The sequence below is a fragment of the Hemibagrus wyckioides genome, linkage group LG03 (assembly GCF_019097595.1).
Source record: "Hemibagrus wyckioides isolate EC202008001 linkage group LG03, SWU_Hwy_1.0, whole genome shotgun sequence".
Lineage (NCBI taxonomy): Eukaryota > Metazoa > Chordata > Actinopteri > Siluriformes > Bagridae > Hemibagrus > Hemibagrus wyckioides.
The window spans coordinates 11,939,252-11,960,159 of record NC_080712.1 but is presented as its reverse complement, the minus strand read 5'-3'; the positions used below and the strand labels follow the sequence as shown (position 1 = coordinate 11,960,159).

The following is a 20,908-nucleotide window of genomic DNA, read 5'->3' as shown; positions in this document are numbered from 1 at the left end:
TTGCAATACAAATTCACCTTGAACTCTCCTTCAGAAAGAAATTAAATCCATATGCCAAGGTTCCATTGTAAATAACTTATATACTGTATATTTAAATGGATATTCAGGTTATTTATGCAGACAGTAATAAATCCTGCTAAATACATGCAGTTGGTATCTGATTTTAATTTGTTGTAAATATTTAAAATACTGTAATTCCGCATGAAATTTGTGCTATAAACTTGCAAACTACAGGTAAACATCTGACTAGAGGTTGCCTTCATGCATTAAATACCAGTCTTAAATTAAATGTCTAATCTAACCAAGTGTAGAAAAAAAAATGAAGAGGAAAGAGCACAGAAACTATAAGCATTTGCTTTAGTGATTAAAGAAACAGACACAGTTCCATACACCTTAATATCTGAAACTTATTGTCATTTAACAACTGTTTCCATAACAGTTTACATTTGAACTCATTAAAGATGAACCATAATAAACATTCAAGGCAATTTATGAAAAGTCTTGGCATCCGGAGTACAGCCTGTAATGTACTATAGTGTGGAATAATACTTTGTTCAGGACGTCGTGATTGTTATTTCGTGGATCCGTCCCGATCGAACTTGAGCAGCATTGAAACATTAGTGCCTTATTAAAAAGTTTTGCCCGTTTGAGAGGCATAGTGCATCTCAGACAGGCACACATTCATTTTTAATACAAAATAAACGTCGCTAAAATCTCCCTCCGTATTTTCATAATACAGCTTTTCGTGATTTAACACTGTACGCAAGTATGTACTGTTCGCCCTGCGTTACTCACAACACAGACTGGAATGTCACTTGTTTGGAGTATTAGTACACTTTAGTGCTGCTCAGTTGTAGTGCTGAAGGCAGTGGACTATCATTTAAAAAAAGAAAAAAAAAAGAATACAAGGACTTGAACCAGTATGTTTCACCATACCCACGTCCTTCACTGGGCACTTAACATGAAACAGCTACCTCATTTCCACGCTGTCCATGGGGAGAACTGCTGCGTGAAATGTAAACTTCAAACACTGGGAAACAGCCATTTTGGTCACTTGTGTTATAGCTTGACACACTTGAAGGAAATCACGGCACTCCGAGTTTAAAGCCAAAGCCGGCCGTTTGGGCAGCACACACCGATGTACGTCTTATGTGGCGTTGGAGGAGCAGCGCTGGAGCAGCAGAGCATGGCACGTATCGCACACTCGCACAGGCTTCGGGGAAGCAGGGAGGGGTAACTCGTTATCTGAGCAAGCATTGCAGAAGATTTCTCCGCAGTTCCTACAGTGATGCTGTGAAAGGACAGAAGAGCAATAAGGAGAATGATGCAAACAGCAGTGGAGGCATTTCGCTGGAGGTGCATGAGATTCTTTAACTTGTGGAGAAACAGGTCTGAGATGTTTCCATGTAAGAACTGACTCATTTAACTCTAAAATGATCATTTATGAATACATTACTAAATCTTTTCATAAGTCGCTTTAAAAAGAAATTTTGTTAAACCATTTAGCATTAAAAAAAAAAAAATTATTTAAGCATTTATCAAGTCCAACTTATTTTTGGGTGTGTAAAGGGGATGTAAAGAGTAAAGAGCAGGTGAGTTGTGGTCTGTGGCTCTGACCTTTCTTCTGGAGATGGAGAACTCTTTCTCGCAAAGTTTGCAGTGTGTGGCATCTTTGTCCTTTAGCCATACCTGCCCACCCTAAAATTCCAACCAGTGTACAGTACAGTCAATCTGCATCAATTACAGCTACGATTAGTAATGCATCAATTTTATTTTCAAACATTTCTGATATCAGAGATATGACCACTGGCCAGTGCTACTGAGGAGTTTAAGCTTTGGAATTGTGCATGCTTATTTATACCTACAGTGAATGTGTGAGGAAGCATGGGGAGAACATGCAAACTCCACATACCACTGGTCATAAAACGTGTCAGTGAATCCACCTGGAAAATGTGCTCTAATGTCAGTCCAGCATTTCAGGCTGATCTCAGTTTCTGCTCCTGTTCTCAGTCTCAAATCGATACATTACTAGTTAGGTTAAAGCTTGCTAAAGCTTCAGAATCATATTGGGGATGTGGTAAGCTTAGAGTTTAAGGCACTGGACTACTGATTGGAAGGTTGTGAGTTTGAATCCCACTAGGACCCCTGAGCAAGACCCTTAACCCCTAATTGCTCAGTTGTATAAAAATGAGATGTAAATGTAAGTTGCTCTAGATGAGGGTGTCTGCTAAATGCCAGAAATGTTAATAATCACGATATTTGATGAAGCACAAACCTGAAGTGCTTTGTTGGCCTCCTTTATGTCCTCGATTTTCAGTTTTGACCTAACACGAAAGACAACAGGTATAATCACAGGTATGATCCGTGGTTTTCTCTCGAGGACACCACTAAGTTGAAACAGTTATAAATAACGTGATTATGAGAACTCACTCGCTGAGTTTGCAGCCCAACTCTTCTAGTGCCTTTTCTTGCTCCACACAAATCCCCTTCAGCTGTGTGTTTTCATCCTGCAATCTGTGAAACTCCTAAAACAGCACAACAATTTACACTCCATTACCATCCAGCACGAGACATGTTTTCATTACTGTTCACACCAACGTCTACTAGATATGTGTAAAAGCTCTGGTTCTGTTATGACTGTAGGTATCATGCGGAGATGTTCTGCTAAAACTTTTGCACAGATTTTTCTGGCTGTTATGAAACATTGGTATCCTGATGGAATTCCTAATGGGAGTCTCCTATGATGACTCCACCCACACCTACACTTACTGAAGGGATCGGAGAGGATGAAAATGATGTAAATCATACACTATGGCCTTCACAGTTGCCAGATCAGGGAGATTTTGGAGTTAAATCACAACCATCTCTACAGCAAGACATTAATAACAGTTGTAGGAATAACAGTGTTCTATGCTGCAGTACAGCTCCAGAGAATGTTTTTCTTTGTCCTTTGTCACCTGATTGATTTGCAGCATCTCCTCCTTCAAAGGGCACAAGTGGACCCAAAGCAAGCCAGACAAACGTGCCTACATCATTTTATTTACTTCCTATTTATTTACTTTGCTATTAGGAATAATTTGTTTTTTACCTTCTTGAGCACATTAATATTCTGTGCTTCGGCTCTCAGTTGGCTGATGGTCTCTTGCTCTCTTTCCAGGTCGTTCTGTAGAGTTTGTCGCCATTCCCTCTCGATTTTCAAGTCTGTCTCCAGCTGCAACCTACAGAAACCAGGAACATTTCAAATGAAACAGCTCAGGATTTCTAGTATTTTAAATGTTTAGTACTAAATCAACACATCTGACAGGCGTCATCATGTCAGTTACCTTGACCTGTGAGTGCTAGTTAAGATGAATATGATTTCACCGAGTAAAACACACACAAACAGAAACAGACACACACTAAGGAAGACGTAGCATTAATCAATTCGAAAAGTTTTAAAAGCACAACTTACATCTGTTTCTCTCTCTGGGCGATCTGCTTTTGGAGGCTGTCTGCTTTGTTGGCAAAGTCCTGCTTGAATCTGCGCACTCCGTCCTCGGTGCCGAGTCGCTCCCTCTCCGCTTCCTGCAATCTGGTGTAATTCAAACCAACTGGGTAAAACTGAGGCTCCGATCACAAGGGTAAAGGGGGTGGGAATGGGATGGAACAAATAAGGGGAAAAAACAAAAAAGGAGGGCTAAAACTCAACAGGCAAGCTACCTCATGATAGGACGCCAACAAATATGCCAAAAAGCCATATGAAAGGGGAAAGAAGGAAGCTGAACTGAAATCCGAAAAGAGGTCATTTAAAAGATATATCGGGTTCGTTTTCGGTAAGAAAATCCACAATAAATAAGGATTATTTTAAAATGTCAAATTTATTGATGAGCTGAATAAAAGACAAGATTAATCATAGCTTCGCCTTAAAATTGTACATTAGTACACTTGCCATGTTACAGTGCCACAAGAAAGAAGTCTGATGACATTATTAATTAATCAAATGGGAAAAAAATATCCATTGAACAAAACCTTAAACAGAAAATGCCACTATAGGGAAGTAAATCCTGTTACTTTCACAATATATATATATATATATATATATATATATATATATATATATATATACTGCCAAATGTTTTGTTTAGAGGAAAAGAGTAAATTGATCTTAAATTCAGAAAGAAATATCTTTAACAAGTTTGTACTGATGTTCTGTATCCGTACTGGCACATTTTACAAAGGACATGGCAAGAGTTCGTGTCTGGCTGAGCAGATCCTTATCACTAGGTTGTGTGATAAAGCAGGAGGTTTTAGAACATTAAACAAAAAAAAAAAAAAAAAACATGGCGTAAAATGATGATGTTGAAATAGGGTAGTGGATGAGGAGAAAGAAAACCAAAAGAAAAGGGAAGAACAAAAAGGGAAAGAGGATGTAAACATCAGTGAATTTCCATGTCATCCAAAGCTTTGAAAAGTCGTTCAGCAATGCATTCTTCAAATAAGCACAACCAAGATGGAGGTAAATCAATGAAGAATAAAGAGGGAAAGATGGTGTGTGTGTCTGTGTGTGTGTGTGTGTGTGTGTGTGTGTATAAACAGAATCAGCTTTGCAGCTCTGACAGCATCACACCACAAAAAAAAAACAAACAAAAGACTAAAACACTAAGGCATGAGTGGCAACATGGAAGAAAGGACTTCAAGTACGAATACGAAAAGCACAACATGCAGAAATAAAGTGCATGCAGTCAGGCAGAGAGGAAACGCTCCAAAGGAGTCTCTTTAATCTGGTGCAGTTACACGCATGTCTGTTTTACATTGGATGTGTAAGCTGAAGAGTATTCCTGCTGATTGGATCACGCAGCTGAGCAGCTGTCTCGCGTACAAGAAAGTTTGCGCTGCAACGTTGCATTGTTGCAAAAGTCAAGTAGAAGGATGAGACACAGATTTTGGGTTCAGTCATCCATCCTGCCATGCTTTTTTAAACACCAGAAGCATTTTCTGCAGCGATGTTATACTATAACACACCCCCACTAACCCCACCACCACCACCCTAATATATAAGCACGTAGCCAACTGTGTAGATGTTGTTTATTTTTTAAAAATATCATCTTTAATTTAAGGTAGACTTATATATTAAATCATTTAAATGTGTTTTTGTGTTTGCATACAACATCAAGTATTTTTCACAGTGCTGAAACTAATATATTGACTGTGTGGATCACTGAAATCACTTACATAATTGTATTCCTAATCTTTATGCTTATTTTTGACCCAAAACTATGCATTATCACTTGAATACAGCATGAGCCATACAGCAAAAATAGACTCACTCCACCTTAGTGTTCTAACCTGTTAACATAAGTGCTGAAATATATATGCGCTGCTTTTGCTTTGCCTGTGCATCCAGTGTGAAACAGGCCCTTACGCTGACCTTAGCGGAGGATGGTGTTTATTCACGTGAGAAGCTGTGTTTTTGCTTCTTAATTTTTCTCTGATGTTCTTAGATGTTTACATAGACATACGTCATTTTAATTCAAACTAGCACAAGCTCGATTAGAACATTTTTTTTGTAAACACTAATTTGCTTTAACCGAACTAATGATGAGATTCATCCAGCGATAATTAGGAGCAGTCGTTTCCTGCTGCTAAAACATAGCCGTCTGCACCAGTGGAATATGACGCGGCTTAATGTCGGACAAAATGTCGTTCGGTATGACATTAAACATCGCTCACCTTTGCTCTAGCTGTTTCATGGTAGCCGTTATCTGATTGGTCTTCTCCTCCAGTCGTGCGATCATGTCGTTCTTCTGCTTCATGCCATCATCAGATGTCTGGTGACAAATACAGTTTTTACCGTGAGGTCTTCAAAGAAGGTACATCCGTTCAACGTTTCACTTTTAGCATTGAAAACGCTTTACAAGTCTACCTGCATTTTCTGGTACATTTCCACATTGATGGCTTTAACCTCGTCTAGTTGTTGCCGAAGTCCGATCAAAGTGTCCTGCTTCTCATGGATGTCCTTCTCTAAGAGCTTCATGGCCAGTTCCATTTCCTGCTTCATGCTAACCTGCACCACCAGCTCATTCTCCACATCCTACAATACAGCGGTATTGAAGCTTAAAACAAAAACAGTCAACTTAGTATTTCATTCTAAAAGAAATCTTGGATGCCGCTAAAGATCAGATGTTAAATGTTAAGATTGTTTTCATTGAAGGGCACTCGATCGTTTAGATGCAAACCATTAGAGAACAACATCCTGATTTTCAAAACATACTATAAAAAACATTGAAGGTCATGTAAAGAGACCTGCCGGAGCTGACACTCCTCTTTAAGCTGCCTCCGTGCCTCGTTGTACATTTCGTCCAGGCCCTGCCTGGACTGTTTATAGGTGTCCAGCTCACAGTTTACGTCCCCCTGCGTAACCTGAGCACAGCAGAGCAACATTTAGCCTCGAACTATTTTCATTAAAATCACCAATACACTGTTATCTCAAGCTGCTTATTTAGTTTTAAGCAATTAAAGTATATATAGTATATAAATGTATACCATTTCCTATAGAGTGTATATATATAGTACATTAAATTATAGTATTTCTAGTAAAAGATTAAAACAACAAAAAGCCTATTTCTAGACACATTTTACTATGTGTAAGCTTTCTTGCTCTATTACAAGATTCTTTTGCCAATTTTTTTACAATTAATATCTAGAAAAATCATAATTTTCTGCCAATGGAATAAGAACATTTAAAGCTTAAAAATAGTAAAATATCCCTGGAATAATCCATGGTTTACTGTAGTCTTATAACAGGTAAATAGTCAAATTTGACTAAATTAAAGATATTATTAAAGATCACCATCACATTTTTTTACTGTACATTTTAGTAATTTCCTGTTCTGGTGCAACACCTCAACTTTACCTGATCCCTACTGTACACTGAGAACACTTTACTCTGTATTGTGTGCATAACTCAGAGAGGAGGAGACGCAAGATCACAGCAAACCTGGTCTAAAATTCAGAGAGAATCATTACAGTATTCGAAAAATAATTTACGATTATTACTTGAATTTTTTATGCAGTGCAGCTCCCCATAAAATCTACCGAGCAGGAATGATGAAGGCTAATATGTTACTCCTCTGAGACATGTAATGCAACTTTTCAAACTTCTGCATCAGTGTGCAATGTAACACTTCTGCCTGCATGAGCTCATAGATCCCCACGAGTCCCGGGTATGACATCCCTTCTATCCAGACAGCACAAATGTTGTGCTCTTGGGCTCGTGGTCAGATATGTCTGTATCATCTCTGGGATTTGATTTTTAATTGGCTTTGTATTCATTTAACCTCATTCTAGCAGGAACAAGAACACACCGTATTTGTCTGCAGGAAAACACACGACACAGTTACCTCAAGACGGCGCTGAGCCTTCATGATAATTAAGGAATTCTCATTTCTTAGTTGATGGTTCTCTTCCTGTAGTTTGATGATGTTGTTTTTCGCTATTGCCAACTAGAGGAGAAAAACAGAAGAGCTGAGATCATACCAGGATCATTCATGACACTGAGACTTACTCCACATTGTTACTGTAAACATTCATACCTCCTCGATGAGTTTGGAATTTGATTTCTCTAACGAGTCCACACGTCCCTGCAGACCTTGAACAGTGGAACTAAGGCGGGAAAATGGTTTGTTTTCAGTTTTAAAAAGACATTAAAATGAATATTATCCTACATCTGTTACAGGCTGGGTTTAGAGAACAAGAGTTGCTTACTTGAGCTGCCTGTTTAGTTCTTCAACGTAGTTCTTCTGGTCCAATATTGCAGCGATCTGCCCATTTCTATTGAAGGAATGATAAAATACACTGTTATTAGATTTGTAATTTATATGTAATACTCCATGTTCTTCTCACAGTGTAAAATGAAGACCGGACATGAGCATTGTATGTGTATACAATGTGTATACAATGTGTATACATTGATTGCTCCAATGATCATTAGAGCTGTACAATTAATGGAAATCAAATGAAACTAACTGACTAACATTAGATTATACTGCTGCATTAAAACCCAAGCTCCCATGCATGCATTTCATGGTGTTGGTGCATGCTCTGCTTGCTTGAATACAAGTCTGTATGTGTAGTTATACATTTACATTTCTGACATTTGGCAGACGACCTTATCCAGAGCTAGTTACATTTTTATACAACTGAGTAGATAATTGAGCAACTGAGGGCTAAGGGCCTTGCTCAAGGGCCAAGCAATGGTTGCTTGGTGGACCTGAGATTCAAATTCACAACCGATCAGGGGTTCAATGCTTTAACCACTAAGCTACCACATCCCTAGTTCTATTTATCTCATTATATTTATTGCAATGTGTAGTTCTATTTATTTCTTATAACTACATTTATCTGGAATATTTACTGGATACACTCAATAGGACTAAATTCATTTTAATTTAAAGACTTCTACATTTGAATCTTTACTTAAATACATTAATTAATAAATAAACGTATTGACTTCATTAGAATACAGGAATATAAGCTTATAATGTACAAAATAAAACAGAAAACCTGCTTTCTTCTAAAAATGATTTACACAATAAGATAATCTTTATTTCGATATTAAACTAAACGATCACAAAGACCATTTTAGTCATTATTTTTGCTGCTCTATATACGTCATAATTTATTATAACAACATATTAATTACAATCTATACATTTCAACAGCTTTCTGGAAGAAGGAAATGATTCTTTACCTCTCTTCACTTCTGAAGTCATCGATGTCATTTTTTAAATACATGGAAAAGTCAATCACCCCAACCTGTGAAGATAAATATGTTACAAATGTTATGTAAAATATATATATGCATGTGGACAAAATAGCTGCTTCCCTTCTGTTAAAGAAAGAAAAACCCACAATGGTCACTGAAATAACTTGAAACTGAGAAAAATAAAAATGTACTGAAAATTGGCTAAAGAAAATCAGACACTGATTTTGAATTGTGGTTTAAAGAAATAAACTAATGAAACTGGCCTGGACAAAAATGATGGTACCCCTAGACATTATTGAAAATATTTTGACCATAGGGACAAAATAATTAGCTGATTTAACTGATTTTCATTTCAAACATTTCGGTTTTCATTACGTTTTTATTTATTATTATTAATATAATTAAATAATTGTTCTTTCAATAAATAAATAAATAAATAAATAAATAAATGTTCTATACATAAAAATGCATCAACAATGGGTGTTGATGCATTCCTAAACTTCCTACAGCAGATGGAGCTAATCTGCTTAAATATTCTCCTCTATCTATAAAGGTTCAAGTGATATCCTCTGAAGAGCAGATAATATATGTTGTGAATGTAGCTGTTTATTGCATTTTACTCCCAGTTTTGTTAATTTGCCACCTATGAGCTGCACTGCAGAAAACAACATCAAACTAAAATATCTTGAATACAGTCAAAAGTGTTATAGTACATAAAAGTATAGTATTTCCTATAAAGTATATATTTCATATATTAAAGTACAGTATTTCTGGTAAAAGGATTAACTGAAATTATTAAGCCTATTTCTTATTATTTATTTTGTCTTACTGCTTATTTTACCTATACATAAAGCATATTTACATGTAACTTTAGTCTAAAGCATATTAAGCACAATAAACATGGCTTTAAGGAAACACAACCTAAATAAACCAAAGCATCTCAGCACTATATGTAAAATAGATACATAGGTCAGATATCTAATGTAACCCCTAGTATAAGAAAACAAATCCAAGAGAATTCTCCGTACTTGGGTGTCCAGGTCCTCGCCCTTCACACACAGGTTGGCATCGATGACGTTGAGTCCCACCAGGAGACCAACGATGACGGCTCCCTCCTCCTCCAGCATGACTGCCGAGCTTTCATAGAAATCACTATGCGGCACAAAACAGAGCCAACAACGTACTTATGACACTGACTCATGCTTTAGCACAGCTTTAAGAGAGCAGCTTGATGACACACTCCTTAGCAGGAAATGAGGGTTGTGTCAAATCATGTGCAGAGGAAAATTAGATTTACTCTGGAGCACTCCAGGCGTCTCTGCTATTCTGCACATATGTGATACTGAACAAAGAAAACAAGGAATTTAATTCGCTGCTTCACATATGCAGTCCTGAAAACTCCATTTACCGTGCTATTTGCATTTCCTCTGCTCTTATTCAACAGCTTATAAAAATGCTTAATAATTATCAGATGACTTTTTAAATAAAGTATTAAGCAAAGCTTTTCTAAAACTTGACTGAGTCAAAATAAAATATTTACCTCAGTATGTCTTTCCTGGTGATGAGTACGCGCAGGTAGTCCGCTAATCTCTTCTGCATCAGTGCCAGTCGCAGCCAAGCCCTTGCTCGACCCAGTGGAGTCCTGACAAATATGTATGCATATCTCGTGAGTGGAAAAAAAGCCCTTGTGTACACAATCCAGTCACCTCAAACACTGTGTACTAACAAGCGGAGACATTCGGTAGTAGTAAGCAGTAAGAGTGAAAGATATATGGGTACAATATATTAATATTAGTAATAATTAATTCATTTAAATGACTGGAATCACAGCATCACAGCCAGCATTCAGATCTGATGCCTGTATGTCCCATGTTTTCAGTGACACACATGTGTTACATAAACTCAGCTCCAGTATGATTCCAGTATGGTGTGCAAATACATTTGAATTAATCTGATATTCTGGGAGCTCTTTCTCTCTCTCTTGCCTTTAATATTACAGATTAGATTGCAAGTAATGTGTATTTATATATAGTGTTTAGCTTGTTTTTCAAGTCTCCAGCAGGGCGAAACAGACTCACATCAACGTGTTCAGGTAAAACACAGCACAAACCACAACAAAAACTTTCCATACCCCTAACCTAATTCATCTTTAAAAGTGACACGCATCAAGAAAACAAGGTTGGCAGCAGAGGCAAAGAAGAAAAAAGCAGCAGTGAAAACAATGCAGTCCATCCGTCAGAGCTCAAACAACACAAAGACATGATTTTCCTTCCCTCTTGTTAACTGTAAGCTAACATTATATCTGATTTAGATGTGTCATAGCTTTGTACAGTTATCCAGTGGGACATCTTTCTGACAAGATCTGGCTTATCTAACATTCTCTGTGCTTTGCATAGCGGTTACAATAGCTTATTTAAAGGGGAACCAAAGAAAAGCAGCCAGTTCCAGTCAACAGTCAATAGTAAGGTGTTAAGTGTTGGCTCCTGTTCTTGGCTCAGAAATCTTCCTGTAAATCTCTGGACTTCGGTTTATTTTTTCTTAGTAAAGGATTAATGACAAAATGCATGTTGAATCTGTTTATAGTTATGTTTAATGTTGTGGAACGTCTGTGAAACAGTTAGTTCCTGTTATCACATCACATACTGCAAAAATTTGATGTCTCGCTGGCCTCTGTTTGCTATGTTACAGAGAAACCACACAACCCACTTTCCCATGCTGGAAACTTTCCCATGTTGGAAAGCTTAAAGTTACAGATCTGACTGCTACTAAGAACAAAACTTGCCTGCATATTAACACTAACACATTATTGTTAATCATTTAATGCAGAACATTCACTCTGTGTAAGCTGTTACTCTCGAAATAACAATATATTAAAATGAGCACTTTTATATTATAAACCTGTGATTTTCCACGAACTGCTCAGAGCTGTTGTCAGAGAAAATTAATTCTGACCAATCAGAAACAAGAATTCAACGGGGTTGCAGTATAAAAACACTTATATTGTGGCATTTACTGACTATGTTGCTTTGAATCAGTCTCTAGATTGTGTTACACATGCAAATGAATAAAAAACAATGCACTAATCTTGCTCAAAACAAGTGGCACAAAAGAATAACGTGGCTTTTTATGCTTGCAAGTTTCATGTCTGACAGGGAAACTGAACTGACACCTACACTTCCTCTTTCAGATAAATTTATCTACAAAGAGCAGTCCTGCACACAGGAAAAGGGCTGTTTTCCACAGATGGCTACAGGTTTCAGTTGCCTGTCAAGCTCTTTCGATCTAAAATGAACGTACAGAGGGCAGGAGAACATGACAGAGGATCTCTTTAGGAATCTATAAACAACACGTCTGTTTAATATTTTGACCATAAACATAGGGGATGCTATTTATATGTTGCCCTGAGAATATAACACTGAGCAATTTTCTCTAATGTCCAGCAATGTAGTAGACACTTATAAAGGGATCTTGGTCATTCTTCCATGCACAATATTTCTATATTATTTATATTTTGAATTTTAAGAATCCTGTTGAATTCTGCAGATTTTTGATATGGCTCAAATGCAGAACATCCTGCAAACACTAGGATCATTATCTAGTTGAAGAATCTACAGCCATGTTTTAACCTTCTGGTAGCAGTAACCTGCATAACATAGCCTGGTAATTATAATGCCATTATTCTTCACATGATCTCCTTAACCACCTGCTGGTACTTTTCCTTTTACTGAACTGATAAAAACCCTTTTTTTATCCAAGAATAGCATTGTGTGACCAGCTAAGAACATCTCTTCTATCTACATCACACCATTCTAACTAACTGTAGTTCCAATACTGCTTGGAGAAGTTCAGGCACTGCAGTTTGTCTTTGAGAGTTTTTGCACTACTGAAGTTAGCTTGTTGCTATACAGACAGCATAGTTGATTTTTAGTTTTTGGTTGATTTTTAGAGCACGATTATTACAGCCACAATAATAAGCTAATCTGAGCATTGTATTTTTCCTGGCAAATGCTCAACTGTTTGTTTGTTGTTTTTGTGATGGTACATTTAATGACATTTAAACTGCAATCTATCTATCTGTCTGTCTGTCCATCCATCCATCCATCTATGTCTCTCTCTCTCTCTCTAGCTACACATGCTACTCCTTAAGAGTTTTCATCACTTGGAAACCAATTGCTGCTGCTGAGGATGACCTCAGATGGATTAGAATCTACCAAATGCTGTGGGTGGTACCACATAGAAACTACACAGGTACCACAGAATGAAGATATGTATATTATACAGAATTGAATTAACTGTAGAAATTTGCACATGTAAAAGATCAGAGTCTTGAAGCTGGTTTTCATTTAACTGTTAATCAAATGTACCACTATTTAACTGAATTGAAGCTGTGGTGTTGATAGCATTAAAATTCACTTTGCATGATGGTTATGGCAGTGAGTGAGTGTGTTTGTGTGCATACTTGAGGCCGGGTAAGTCTCGAACACTGGCTGCAATCTCCCCTGCCTCTGGGCAGAGCTTCTCCACCATCTCCAGAGGCCCCCATAGAGACTTGTTGTATCCAAGAAACGTCTTCTTCACTGGAGCAGAGACGAATTATTTTTATTGCACAGAACTAAATTTTTAATAGCAGAAGCACATGCAAGTCAGAAGTTCAATCCATCAAAGGCATCTTCTGTGCATCAGTCCAAACCCTAGGAAATTAATGCTCTTAAACAGTGTGTTCAATGTTTCCAGCAGCTCCTATGATTTAGTAGCTAAACCACAATATGATTTTTTTCCAATACTAAAAATAAGGACGAGATACATATCTAACATGAGTGACAATATATTTGCCTTGTGAAAATTAAGCAAGAACAACTCAATAATAACTTTACTATGTTGCAGACCATTGTACCTTTAAGGCCGTGTTTCAAACAGTGCTCCATGACCACAAAGAACTGCTGTAGTGGAGGATAATCGGAGTCCAGCGTTCGACCGAAGCTTAGAGCTGACTCGATCAGCCCTTTAATGCTGAGCTTGGCCATGTTGAGCAAGTTGGCCCTCTCCATAGCCATAGGATCCCGGAAGGCTAGACATCAGAGACAAAAAGAAAACTGTATTTGGATGTACCTTAACAAAAAAATGTTGACTGACTGAGATCCTGATTAAAAAAAGGCTTATTACAGATGTTCAGGAAATGCATTAGCAGAAACTAGAATAACACAAACCTCAGTCATGTGGCCAATCAGTAGCCAACTCAGCTGACTTGGGTAAAAGCCAAACCTAATCTTTAACCTTTAGGTGGGTCTGTGTGTGTGTGTGTGTGTGTGTGTGTTCACTGATGTGTGAAGCTGTAGTTTGCAGTCTGGTGTCACATTTCCTATTCCTTGCCTGCTTTTGTACAACAATCCCTGAATCTAACAAACATATACATTAAATAATGCCTCTGCAGCGCTCTATATAGTCAAGGGAAAAAGGTTTCCATGCCCTTAGGACAACATGCAGAAAAAATAAATACAGTTAAAGTCTCATCACAGATTTTTCATTCAGTATCCTAATCGCTCGAGTATTCCTACGCTAAAATACAAACATATGAAAACAAATATCTGTTGTTCTAAATGCTTCCAACCTCTTTCTACCCCTGTATTCTCCAAACAGCTTTAAATGTGTTTTCTCAATAATATTTACTCCACCACCCACACATTCTTCCTGACATTTCTGTTCCAGATGTCATACACTGCCTTCTTCAGATCAGATCAGATCGAGGAGGTTATGACAAATCTTTGTTTTCTTTCTCTTGCTTCTTTTCAAACATTTTGATCATTTTTTTATTCTTTGTTTTGTTGTAGGATACAGTCCTATTTCCCCCTTTTAAGAAATTATAAACAATTTCTGCAATTTAAAAATCATGAAAATACAAATTGTAAATAGCTCTTTTTGCACTCAGGCTATGCCATATGACACATCTTCATTCAAATGCAATTTCAATAGATGAGCGGTTCTCACTGTGGGGTCCAGAGGATGCCCAAGGCTCTGTTAGAAATCACAACCCACCATTATCGAAGATATTTTTTTTAAACAGTTTTAGCTTATATGACTGGTTGTCGTTTTATCTGAATGGATTCACCCATCAACATCAAAACAATCTATGTACACAATAACCAAGCAGAATGATGGTTTATTTTTTAAAGTTACAGGGATCGGCAAAAGGTTCAAGAACAGAGATCATATGAAGGATCTGCCTTTAACAGCAGCTGGTTAAAGGTGTCGTCATGCGTACAGATGTGTCCGAAACACGGTGATTGGACAAAATCCCAACCACGTGGTATGATACATCCTGACTATTCCTCACATGAAGGCCAAATCCCGGATGCCTCCATCAACAATGCCTGGGGTATAAAATAAAGCCTTTTACACATTAAGAGCTCCATACGCCCAAATATAAACAAGTCTGCTATTTAGCCTACTTATAAAAATATGACTTTGTGGAATATTCCATAACGTTTATAAACGCTATTTAGATTTATCATATATATAAGCATCATTAATATTAATAATCACCATATCCACAGTATACAGGCTTTATCGTGCGCTTTCCTTCGCTTTTAGTTCTTCCCTAAATGGCAGAAAACTCACCCTTGACGCTCCATTCCTCTGTAAAAGCGCACACTTTAGGCTCGGCCACTTTGGGCAGGACGTGAATTCCGCTTGAAAGGGTTTCCGAGGCTTTCCGAGCTAACGCGAATATGGGCGCCTGCCATCTCCCGTCGGTTCTACTGCTGCTGCTGCTAGCACTAGTGTTGCTTGTGGCTTTCTCACCGCCGCATTTACTCTCCTCCTGCAGCCGAAGAATCCCAAAAACCTGCGATTTGTCTTTGCCGGAGTCCGCCTCCGACAAGGTGAGATCCTCTGCAGGTGCGGCCATCGCTGCCCGGGAACGCGCCTGTCACACGGCCGGGAGGAGAGCCGCCTTCACCTCACACACCGCGGTGGACATTTGAAAACGACGCGGAGAGACAGAGAGAGAGAGAGACAGAGAGAGAGAGAGAGAGAGACAGAGAGAGAGAGAGAGAGAGAGAGAGAGCAGACGACGACGAGGCTCGTGCTAGAAGACAACACGCCTAAAACTACGACGTCTGATTTATGCAAGACCGACTGTGTGGATAGAAAAGGCGCAGAATGAAACGCTACATGGCAGATTTTTGTTTACAGTCAGAGAGAGAGAGAGAGAGAGAGAGAGAGAGAGAGAGAGAGACACGTTCACACAAGCGCTGCTCTGCTCGCTGACGTCATCCTGTCGCGATTACAGCGGGATCTGCTTCCCTCTGCTGTTGGGATCAACACCAGCAGCACATGGTGCACAAACATCATGTTGATGAAACTGCACACAAATGTACACTCAGCACTTTACACGTGAAAACATTCCGCGTGAACATGTTTGTTCTGAATCTTTTAGACTTAGGGGGTTGTTAACTGTTTTACAGCCTAGAAATGAGTGTAAATCTTCCTGAGGCTCTCAATTTAATAATTTACAGTGATGTCATAAATATTTACTAGCATCAATGAGGTTTTTTTTTTTTTTTTTTTTTAATCAACAGAATACATAAGGCACGAGTTGATATTATTTAAAGCGACGATGCCAACCCTGTGTGGACTTTGAGGACGACGACAACCTCCTAATTAATGCACACAATAACATTCTACATACACTGCATCTGCATCACACAACTCCAACTGACTGTACATGAGTGTAGAAAGGACAATGTTCATAATCACACTAGTAGAATAATTTATAATCACACTCTCCGCTGTCACCCAAATGAGGATGAGGTTCCCTTTTGAGTCTGGTTCCTCTCAAGGTTTCTTCCTCATACCATCTAAGGGAGTTTTTCCTTGCCACCGTCACCTCAGGCTTGCTCACTAGGGATGAACATTAATCTAGGACTTTTGTACTATGTTTCTTATGTTCTGTAAAGCTGCTTTGAGACCATGTCCATTGTTAAAAGTGCTATACAAATAAAATTGAACTGAATTGAAATTGAATTTAAAGGTCTGTGTCACTGAGTTTTGGATTAAATCTATTCAATTAGGCTGAGACCATAACGTTTATATTGTTTTAATGCCATGTTAGCTTCAATGGCTATATTATGGCAAAAGTTTGAATGTAGTTAAAACATAGCGTGATATTCAATAGATAGGGTTACACTGATATGTAAGATAGCAAGAAGAGTTTATATAAGTTTTTTGAGGTTTATGAGACCATAACGTATATATAACTTTGTATAATACTAGGTTGTATTAACTAAATGAACTAATCTCTGACCCCATGGCTATGTGTCACAGACCTCACTTTGTAGGTGACATCGGCTAAAGGAAGTGTGAGGCAACTGACGAGCATGATGCAAACCAAACAGCTATTACTCTTACTGTGAGCAATTACTCAGCTGCAGGGTTATTTCTTAGAAAAAGTACAGAATTTACAGCAATACAAAACGCTCATTTCCATGCCCCCAAAAATTTTAAATCATAAACCATTCAGGAAAATAGAAAATGGCATAATACTGTCTCAGACTGTACAGTTCCATATTAGTGCATGTTTTTATTGTTTTATAATAAAGGTAATGACCTTTGAAAGATAATGACCACAAATAAGGAACTGACTTTTGTTTGCAAATCTAGTTAAAGCCTTGAAAAGGATTGCAGTAAAGTAAATAAACCACTAAACCGGGTGTGTTTGGAGTTGTAAGACGTCTGCGGTCTATGCATCTCATAGAGCAGCTGTAAGCTATAGCAGAAATCATATCACTGCTTGTGTGATGCATGCAGATTTTTTTTTATGTCAATCAATGGTCATCTCCCTTATTTGGATACAAATGTTTGTCTACGTCAACTATTGACTGAATGAGGAAATCAATTGATAAACCCCTGTATGATTTTTTTAAAGCTCTTGTATCTGAGTGAGAGGATTGCTTTTTGAACTGTATTATTGTAAATCATTTTATTTGCCTGCTCTGAAGTACACTGAACCTAATATTAACAAGTTATAAATTATTATTAGGGTATTCTCAGCCACCACAGTCTGTGCAAATGGCGGCTAGGGGCAATAGAGAGACATCACTGGGAGTTAATGATCATGAGCTTCCTCATGTGTCAAATGTAGCTTATAATCTAAACTGTTAATAGTAAAAAAGCAAATTAACCCTATAGTGGTGTATCTTACCTTGACAGTAGGCAAGGCGCTCTATGCTTTCGCTGTGAGTGATGCCCCAACGATGCAGACTCTGGGGCGAGTACATGACTGCTCCACCTCTGGCCTACTCCTTTTCTTTCCACAGTTTTAATAATCCTTACTCAGACCTCAGCCCTCGGGATCCAGTCCACTGATTCCAGTGACCTAACACAAACAACACTGTTCTCTTCAAACTGGTCTAGTGGAAAATTCTCAGTTTTCTCAAGTTACATGATACAGCTTTCGAGCTGAAGCTTAAACAAGACATAACTAGTCTAAACTGAGGTTTGGTGTTTATAAATCATCTTAGTATACCAAAGCAGGAAATGCTGAGTGTAATGGTATTATAAAACAACTGCTGACTTGGATCTACTCCTCAGCAGGACTTACACAGTGAACACTATGCATTCATACTGCCCTGCCCTTAGTATCACATGACTCTTATTTCCTGCATCTCCTTCCTCATGGATTGGGATCAGTACAAATTTGGACTAGAATGAAAACACTGCATTTACAAAAGACCAGAAAGCTATGTATGGACATATGCATGTTCACATTAAGCATGTATACACACCTGGAAGCAATGCATCTTCTGTGGCCATGAAATGCATACAACCTCTCTCTCTCACACACACACACACACACACACACACACACACTCTCTCTTACCGTTCTCAGGCTGAACCCGGCTGCATGAAACCGGCTCTGGTTGCACTACCCATGAAATGATGGAGCCTCATTTGCTGCAGTAGCAGTGGTTGATGGGGAGGAGACGTCTCCTGCTGGAACGCAGCACAGAACTATGGGGGAGAGCACCAGCATGGCTGGAGGTGGAGCTTCACTCACACTGTAACAGGGGGTGGGTAAGCAATGGGGCGGGGCAACCGTGCAGACCTGCCAGCCAATCAAACGCAAGCACTGTCATTGCGGAAGTGGAGCTGACAGAGTGACGGTGCACTGCATTTAGTGTTTGTCTAGCTAAGCAGAAAAAAAGGCAAAACAATTGATAAAGGATGAGAATTTATGTTTTTGAATTGTATTTATATCTGTGTATTGAGTATTGTTAAAGGCTGTGTGTTAACATGAAATGGATAAAATAACAGAAAATCCATACAACTGACTGAAGATTTCTTCCTCTTAGACACATCATGAATAAGAGACTGGATTAAAATGGTTAATGTGAAGCCTAGAATCTGTTTCAATATTATTTTTGATGGATTTGATATGGACTAATAAAAACATCACAGAAGGTGATGTGGCATTTCTAATCCAGAAGATGGCAGTGTTGACAAGAAAGAACATTTTAGCCTTCATGAGAAAAGGCCATATTGGTAACTCACAAATCATGTGTATTTGTTTTAAGCACGTTTCTTTCACTACCTCTTTTTCTTACCACAGGATGCCCAGCAGAGGCCCACAGGCTCCTGACATCCTGAAGACAAAATATCTTGTCCTGGAGTTTATCTAGAAAATAAAATTCAAGCGTTAACTCATTAGATAACCATAGATCCACTGCATTGCCAAACGTGTTGGGAAGTCTGCTTTTACATGCACGTGAATGTAATATGGAGTCGGCCTGCCCTTTGCAGCTATAACAGCTTCAACTCTTCTGGAAAGGCTTTCAAGGTTTAGGAGTGTGTTTATGGGAATTTTTGAGCATTCCTCTAGAAGATCATTTGTGTGGTCAGGCACTGATGTTGGACGAGAAGGTCTGGCTCACGGTCTGTGCTCTAATTCATCCTAAAGGTGTTCTATGGGGTGAGGTCAGGACTCTGTGAAGTTCCTCCACACCAAACTCGCTCATCCATGTCTTTATGGACCTTGCTTTGTGCACTGGTGTGCAATCATGTGAAACAGGAAGGGGTCATCCCCAAACTGTTCCCACAAAGTTGGGAGCATGAAATTGTCCAAAATGTCTTGGTATGCTGAAGCATTAAGAGTTCCTTTCACTGGAACTAAGGGGTCAAGCCCAACCCCTGAAAAACAACACCTGAGTTCATTGATTTGGAGGGGTGTCCCAAAACCTTTGGCAATATATTGTATACACAGAGCTGCTGGAAACATCATTATACAGTATAATAGCAAAAAACCCCGTCCATGAATTACCATCGACATGAAGATAGGGTCTAAGGTGTGGTGCACTGGCATCAGGTGTGAGTGAATAACTGTGAGAAATATTGTTGGGTTCCTTAATCATAGAAAGCAGGGATCTTCAATCTCATTCTCAAAGGAATGATGAACGAATTCCATCAGCTTAATCAGTTAATCTTGATTTCAATTGACCATTAGATATGGCTCTTATCTGACTGGAATGAAAGCCTGCAGCCGCACGGACCCTGATAAGATTGAAGACCCCTGATCTAAACCTTCCAGAATGTTCAGGTCTGAATACTGACAAACACTTTGGCCTGAATTAATGACCAACTGCATGTTTACTACAGTCTGTGTGTATTTATGTATGTACAGTATATATAAATGTATGTATGTATGTGAGTACCTGTTTGTCTGTCTGTCTTTTATTGAGGAGCTATTATAACCTAATGAGCAGGATTAATATGGGTAAGAAGTTGACAAAAATTCATGAGTATGACTGTTTATAAGATGTACAAATTTGATCATTCTATCATGCCTAATAATGATGAGAAGATTACTGCTTGATGCCTGAACCCTATGTCACCAACATGTTATGCTCTGATCGACATTGTTCCAACTTGCTTCAAGATTTAGCTCACAATCCATATGCTCAATTTCCTAATTGAACCTACATGCCAAAAGCTGTGGTGGAAAAATGTTTAAAATGTTTACATGTATTTGGATATCTACGCTGTAACAACATGGACATGAAGGTTTTTCCCTCAAGCGATTTAGCAAAGTCAGTTAGAGTGGACTGCCTTGTGCTAAACTGCTAGAATACTGAACATGGTCAATTTGCAAACAAAACCATCAGAGAGTCTGCA

General features: G+C 38.4%; 1 protein-coding gene across 4 annotated transcripts; it reads right to left on the bottom strand.

Moving 5' to 3' along the window:
• Positions 1–340: 340 nt before the first annotated feature.
• Positions 341–18,772, bottom strand: rufy2 (RUN and FYVE domain containing 2). Of its 4 annotated transcripts, XM_058385374.1 has the most exons (19): positions 18,621–18,772; positions 17,943–18,116; positions 13,638–13,811; positions 13,203–13,320; positions 10,284–10,385; positions 9,772–9,895; positions 8,729–8,793; positions 7,744–7,809; positions 7,572–7,641; positions 7,380–7,481; positions 6,283–6,399; positions 5,903–6,070; positions 5,710–5,807; positions 3,452–3,571; positions 3,089–3,218; positions 2,431–2,525; positions 2,276–2,324; positions 1,618–1,698; positions 341–1,291 (listed from the first exon to the last, which is right to left on the bottom strand). In XM_058385374.1, exons 2-19 carry the CDS (start codon positions 18,016–18,018, stop codon positions 1,148–1,150), a joined length of 1,899 nt encoding a protein of 632 aa, XP_058241357.1. In that variant the 5' UTR covers positions 18,019–18,116; positions 18,621–18,772; the 3' UTR covers positions 341–1,147. The 4 variants fall into 4 exon arrangements, with proteins under 4 accessions (XP_058241357.1, XP_058241353.1, XP_058241355.1 ...); XM_058385370.1 differs by lacking the exons at positions 17,943–18,116; positions 18,621–18,772 and adding an exon at positions 15,359–15,958; XM_058385372.1 differs by lacking the exons at positions 341–1,291; positions 17,943–18,116; positions 18,621–18,772 and adding an exon at positions 15,359–15,959 and having other exon boundaries at positions 1,650–1,731.
• Between the last annotated feature and the right edge of the window lie 2,136 nt (positions 18,773–20,908).

Coding starts and splice junctions, on each gene's coding strand:
- rufy2 (XM_058385370.1), bottom strand. CDS start 15,647: ATGGCCGCACCTGCAGAGGATCTCACCTTGTCGGAGGCGGACTCCGGC. Junction 13,321..13,637: donor TTTGAAACACGGCCTTAAAG/GTACAATGGTCT, acceptor TCTCTGCTCCAG/TGAAGAAGACGTTTCTTGGA. Junction 9,896..10,283: donor ACCAGGAAAGACATACTGAG/GTAAATATTTTA, acceptor TGTGCCGCATAG/TGATTTCTATGAAAGCTCGG.